At 29.7% G+C, this 6,177-nt stretch overlaps 1 protein-coding gene across 1 annotated transcript in view; it reads left to right on the top strand.

The window, feature by feature from the left end:
* Positions 1–6,177, top strand: part of LOC106459343 (proline dehydrogenase 1, mitochondrial-like) — a 34,086-nt gene that overhangs the window by 2,178 nt on the left and 25,731 nt on the right. Inside the window, exons 2-3 of the mRNA XM_013918963.1 lie at positions 1,687–1,895; positions 3,589–3,626. Coding sequence (XP_013774417.1) covers positions 1,687–1,895; positions 3,589–3,626 — 247 coding nt within the window. The remainder of the gene's footprint in view (positions 1–1,686; positions 1,896–3,588; positions 3,627–6,177) is intronic.

A 6,177-nucleotide genomic window follows, 5' to 3' on the forward strand; every position in this document is an offset into this window, starting at 1 on the left:
TTCCATGGTGCAACATTGAAATTCCTGATTTTGCAATCTGGCCAATACACTGTAGAATAAACTTTAGCCAAATGTCATCAACATATCACACCAGCCTTTAGAGGCCAAATACTATTCAGCTTTCAAAGAAGGACAGATAAAATTTTGAAATATTTTTATACATGGATAAATTGTTGATGCTTTGATAGCAACAGGCTCAAAAAGAATATTAAAAGAAATCTGTTAGCATGCTACAGATGCTTTCCAAACTCTAAAATGTAAAATTTCACTATTTGCTTCTTGAGAAGCATTGCCTTAACTTATAAAAATAGTAAGTTTTCAGACCACTATTTGTAAGATAATAGATTCATTTCTGTTCAGAAATAAATGTATTATCCCACAAATAGCTGTCTCAAAACTTCATATCAAATGTAAAAGCTAGCACAAAAATTTAAGGGAAAAAGTATTTTTCCAAAATTTCATTTAACTTCGGAACTGCAATATATAGCATGAAATAGGTCTGTTTGGCTTGGTACAAATAAAATAACATTTAGTTACAAAAAAAGGGGTCTTTTGGTCCATCAAGGCTGTACCATCTAAACTAAACTTTAAAAAAAACTCCAACAGTGAAGGTTGATACCTTTTTTTCTGATGTCAACAATGTTTTTTTTTTCAGTATTATGACCATATCTATTAATAAGTACGATAGGTGTTGGCTTCACTGCAGTAATTTGTGACAAGAAAATGAAGAGAAACATAATCTATATATTTGACAAATTGATGGCAAAACCCACTATGAGACTAATAAGGTTTAGAAATAGCTTTAATGGATAACCAGGAAACCTTTATTACAAGTTTAACTCGGTAGCAAATGTATAAGATTTCAACAAGGTTTTTCATCATCAGGTACAAGTATTTTTCTGAGACTCAGGAGTGTATATACAGTATGAAATGAAAAGATCACATGACTGTAGTTTGCTTGTAATGGTTAAGTTAATGTATCATGACACCCGAGGATGCTGGTTTAGATCAAGACTCAAAAACAAAATTGATACTATTGTTTGTTTGTAATTATGCACAAAGCTACACAATGGGCTATCTGTGCTCTGCCCACCACGGGTATCAAAACCCAGTTTCTAGCATTGGATACTACTGAAACAACCAATAAAAAGAACTTACCATTAAATATAAAACTCCTGTCAGGTTGAAATTCACTCAGAAAATGGGCCCAAAATTAAAATCCCTACTAAGTGAAAATTATGTATAATCACACATAACAATGTGTAATAAATGCCTACAGTTTTATATCTGAGAAACTGGAAGAAAATTGGAAACTAGGTCCAATAATAAACAAACAAAAATAATGATATCATATTTTTAAACATGGTATATCTACTGAAAAAACTAATTTTATAAGATGGCAGCTATACAGTAAACCAACTATTTACTAAACATGGTCATCTGCAGAATTTTTTTTTTGGTGGGGGGGGGGGGGGAGCAAGGTATGAAGTTGTGAAGTGAATAAAAATAATGAATAAAGAAAGAATTTTGTGTTATCATTTTTCTGGTGGGGGCAAGTGCCCCCCTCCCTGCATATGCCTGTGTTACTATGTATTTACTTTGACAATTGTGCTCTAAATTTAAAAGATTATTCTGAATGTCTGCTGTTTGTTGTTTTGATTTTAATTTTACAATATATTTCTTTAGCTACTAGGTTTAGCTCAACGTATACTTGGGAAAAGATTATTCCAGTTGTTAATGAAGCTGACATTTTATGGACATTTTGTTGCTGGAAAAGATGCACAGGATATCAAACCAACCATAGAATGTCTTGGATCATTTGGAGTAAAGTCCATATTGGATTATAGTGCAGAAGAAGACCTAAGTGAGGAGGAAGCAAAGGAAGCTGAAATGGCGTAAGTAACTTATTCTTTCTTTTAATTTATTTCTGCAGTAAAAGCAGAAAGAGTTCCATATGGCACCCCACCCAAAAATTGTAGAATTGCCTGGATAAAAAAGATTCTGAAAAGGGTTTATTTTAAGGGGCGTATTAGAAAAATTGGGGCATGGCTTTGACAAGCATTTGTGTGAATACATGTGGAGAACATTATATTCTGATAAAAGTAACCTTTTTGATGCCTTTATACAAGACATTTGTAAAGTTTATTCCCAAGAAGATTGTACATCTAATTAATGAAGTAAGTGGTATAATAATGTATTAAAATTATCAGATCATACTATTAATATGATTTATTAATACATAAATATTACTTTGACGAATTTTTTTTTAAATTGAGTGGGGGTGCCATATGGAACTCTTACCGTAAAAGCTTTACTAGATTTATTTCATGCACTTGTCTTAAAAAAACTTGGAACTACTAAATTTTATAATACATGAGTTTCAAGGTGTGTTTTTATAAAGCCCATGTCTACTTTTTTTTTGTTTATTTGTTTGTATTCAATTTTTTAGATAAATCTTCCTTAGTTGCAATTTAATAAATGATAACCTACTTCAAATAGAGGGCACCAACAATACTGAGAACAAGAAGTAGCCTAACCTTCAGGTTTGAAAATGTTCATATTTGTTTAGGCATTTTACACTCTCATGTCTGTTTTATATAATCTGATATATACACACACACAATGTATAATTTATAATAAAAAAAAAACATCATAGGCTTATAGAACTGAGTTAAAGACGTGTTTTTAAATTGAGAAAAGTATTGTTACAGTAGTAAATATATCTGTTCCAATTTACATTTGTTCACTTCTCTGACCTTTGGGTTTAAAGTACGTTCTGGCTGTGATCACAGAATAGCTAGATGTTCGGCTAAGCAAAGCATATGTATAATTGAGTAACTTCAATAAACTTTGCAAAAAATGAAATTAGGAGTAGAAAAGTATGAATGATATCACCATATGCATAAGGGAGGGGTTATTGTAGATAGTAATATGCATTGCAGAGGGAAACTTATCTGAGTAATATATATCTGTCCTCGCTCAGAGTCCTATTTTGGACAAAATTGTTTATGTATAAAGGTTTTTTTATGTAAATGTTTATTTGTTTTTTTTTTATAGACACTTAGAGTACCAATACCATCAACCAAATAATCTACAGCTTATTAGACAATATCAGCAAAATAAATCCTGCATTTGCAGTGGTTTTGGGCCACTAAATTTTGAAGATGCTAAATCTTGATTTATTTTCAGAGTATAACGTTTGAAAATGATAAGTTGCTTTATCTAGCATGAGACGATTGCCAAGATATCTTTTGTCCTAATTGAGCAAATTGTCTTAAATTGTTATGTTCATGATGTGATTTGTAGTGACATTTTGCACTAGGGACTTTTTACTTTGCATCCTTTGATTTTCTTGGATGTTTTAATTCACTTTTGTGCCGTGTTTTAAGTATTATTGTGCTTAATGTGGAAGTAAAGATTTTGAAGTTTAATGCGGTTATATTTTACTTTTTAAATGAATAAAATAGAAAATAATGTATCATGGAAAATAGTGCACTTTATAAATTAACAATGTTTTGTTTTTAAAAAATACATCAATAATTAAACAGTCACTCTTAGATTGTTTAAAATGTTTCCTTTTTTTTTTAGGTCTTGTATATCAGCTGCAGATGAGACCAAAAGCAAAGGTAAAAAAAACGTTTTTTCAACTTATGGGAAATATTAACATACTCACAATTTAAAGAAGCCTGAAAGAACCTTACATGATGAATTTGATATGTTTTTTTTTAATAAACTTTCTCATTACTTTATGCAGTTGAAGTAAAGGCATATAACTGGCAAGAATTAAACACTCTTGGCATTTTCTGTGAACCAAATTGTGTAAAATACTTGTTTATATGTGATGGATTAAATCATTCATATACACATCATTGAAGTATATTCACATAATTTTATATTACGATGTTCCATTTTAATTTTTTTTTACATAGTGTAATCTTACTTTACATTTGAAGTATAAATATGTGGTTCTCTCATAAATTTCTTAATTTTTAAGTAATAATTTATACCAATGTATTTATATATTGTATAAATATACTGTATATTTAATGTAAGAAGACAGAAAATAATTGATTATTCAATCAGAGAATGTAATTAGAGTTTAAGATACCTTATTAGCCATTAAATTCCTAATCAAAATCCCCCCCCCCCAAATTAAATTGGTAATTTTACCACAAGTTTTTATATTATCTGTACATCAGTGACTAAATCTGTTGCATGCAAAATTGTAATAAGTTAATACTGCAATAGCAGTGGCCCTATCTGCCAAAATACCCAAATAATCTGTTGTATAAAACCATTTTTTGTACTTTTCTGAAAACTAGTTCATATATAATATGAAAAATCAAGTTGAAGTACTGTAACAGTACTTTTTCACTGAGGGGAACACTTTAACTCTACTGAGACAGATCTTCCTATCGTCATGGGTCAAAGGCCATGTCATAATGTTTGTAGACTCGCATTAAAAATTTCATTGAACTGCTATTTTATGTCAATAAGTTTGGTATCGAATTGTAGATTATAATTCAAATTTTAGTATTATACTTTAGTTAATTTCATAATTTAAAAGTAAATACTAAAACATAAACCTAAATATCAATTTCTGTGTGTTACATGGTATGTTGAATGCAGCATTGGTTCAAATTACATGTTTGTGATCTCTAAATACAAAGTCTGTGGTATCTTATGAATAAGATACCCAAATTACTTATATGGACAAGCTAGAATATAAGATAAGAACCTCCTATCTTTTCTGTTTTCTGAGATATTAATATATTTATTGAATCAACCAAAGTATCCCCACCCACATCTTCCATTTTTGAAAATACTTGCTTATATACACCTATTTCGCCAAATGATGTGTGTGTGTGTGTGTGTATATAACCAGTCAATAGCTCAGAATAACCACCTAATGGTTTGTTTACCCTCTGTATTTGTACAGGAAACTCTTCTTTTCACACTAGATTCCAAGTGTTAAGGTATGACCTTAGCGAGCTCGTAAAATAATATTTTTTTAGAATCAAATACAGCTTAGTTACTAAGCTTGATAAATTATAGTAGAATTCTATGGTATTGATATAGTAATTTATGATTTTTTTGTTATTTCAAAATGCATTTATAAAACCTTAACAAATTATTTTGTTTCACATCCTCCACATACAAAACTTGATAAGACTTAACGACTTGTGGCAAGCAGCGAATGAGTACAAAGTTTGTGACTAGAAGAGAGAATTATTTTCTATACTTCTTTATCTACTGTTCTATGTTTTAACAAAAATAATTGAAATTTAAGAACTTATTTGTAAATAGTAATAATGTATATACATGTATAATGTATTATAAAGGAACTGTGATTGTGTTTTATAAAATACTGGTACACTAGAACATAGCCAAGACAGGTCACTTTGTAAAAGCCAGTTTTATATTCTTGGATACAGTAACATGAGTGCACGTGCAACTCGTCATTGCACCTTCGGTAATGTTAGTCGGGCATGGCTGGAAGGTCAATAAAATAATAAATATATATAGATGTATAACGTTATGAGATTTAAGCTACTTAATCAAAACAAAGTATAATTCATATCTATTTCCTAATTTTTTGTGATGGTTACAGAGTTGGTCAAATCGACCAAACCCGTACAGAGATACAATAGTGAAATTGACAGATAAAAAAAGTTTGATAATTATGTGGAAGTTATAAAGATTTTGCATGTGAAATTTTAAAATTTTCTTATGCATAAAATTATTTTTAATCTTAAAATCAAAATTATTTTGCATTTTAAATAGTTAAAATTCGAAAAAAAATGCATGAGAAATACATATCATAAAAGGACGTGAAACTTAATAAAAAAAAACCTGATATTTTGCATATGAAAGCCTTATAATCTACAAACTTTTATGAAGATATGGTTACTTTATTTAAAGTATAGCATGAAAACTATAACAAGCACAAAATAGTTACGAAGTTGGTCTGTGGGACCAATCCCGCACTGGGAGAGTTAAAACAAGACACCCCATAGTTTTTACAGATCATTAGTTTATACTTCACCCAGGGCCTACCAGCACAGTTGAAAGCATAAGGGCTTATCAAACAAACTTAAATTATTTAGTAAAATACAATTATAACTTTTCTTTTTTTTTGTCATTTATACTTCCATTCCCGAAGATGAAAAATACTTC

The sequence above is a fragment of the Limulus polyphemus genome, unplaced genomic scaffold, assembly GCF_000517525.1.
Source record: "Limulus polyphemus unplaced genomic scaffold, Limulus_polyphemus-2.1.2 Scaffold595, whole genome shotgun sequence".
NCBI classification, from domain to species: domain Eukaryota; kingdom Metazoa; phylum Arthropoda; class Merostomata; order Xiphosura; family Limulidae; genus Limulus; species Limulus polyphemus.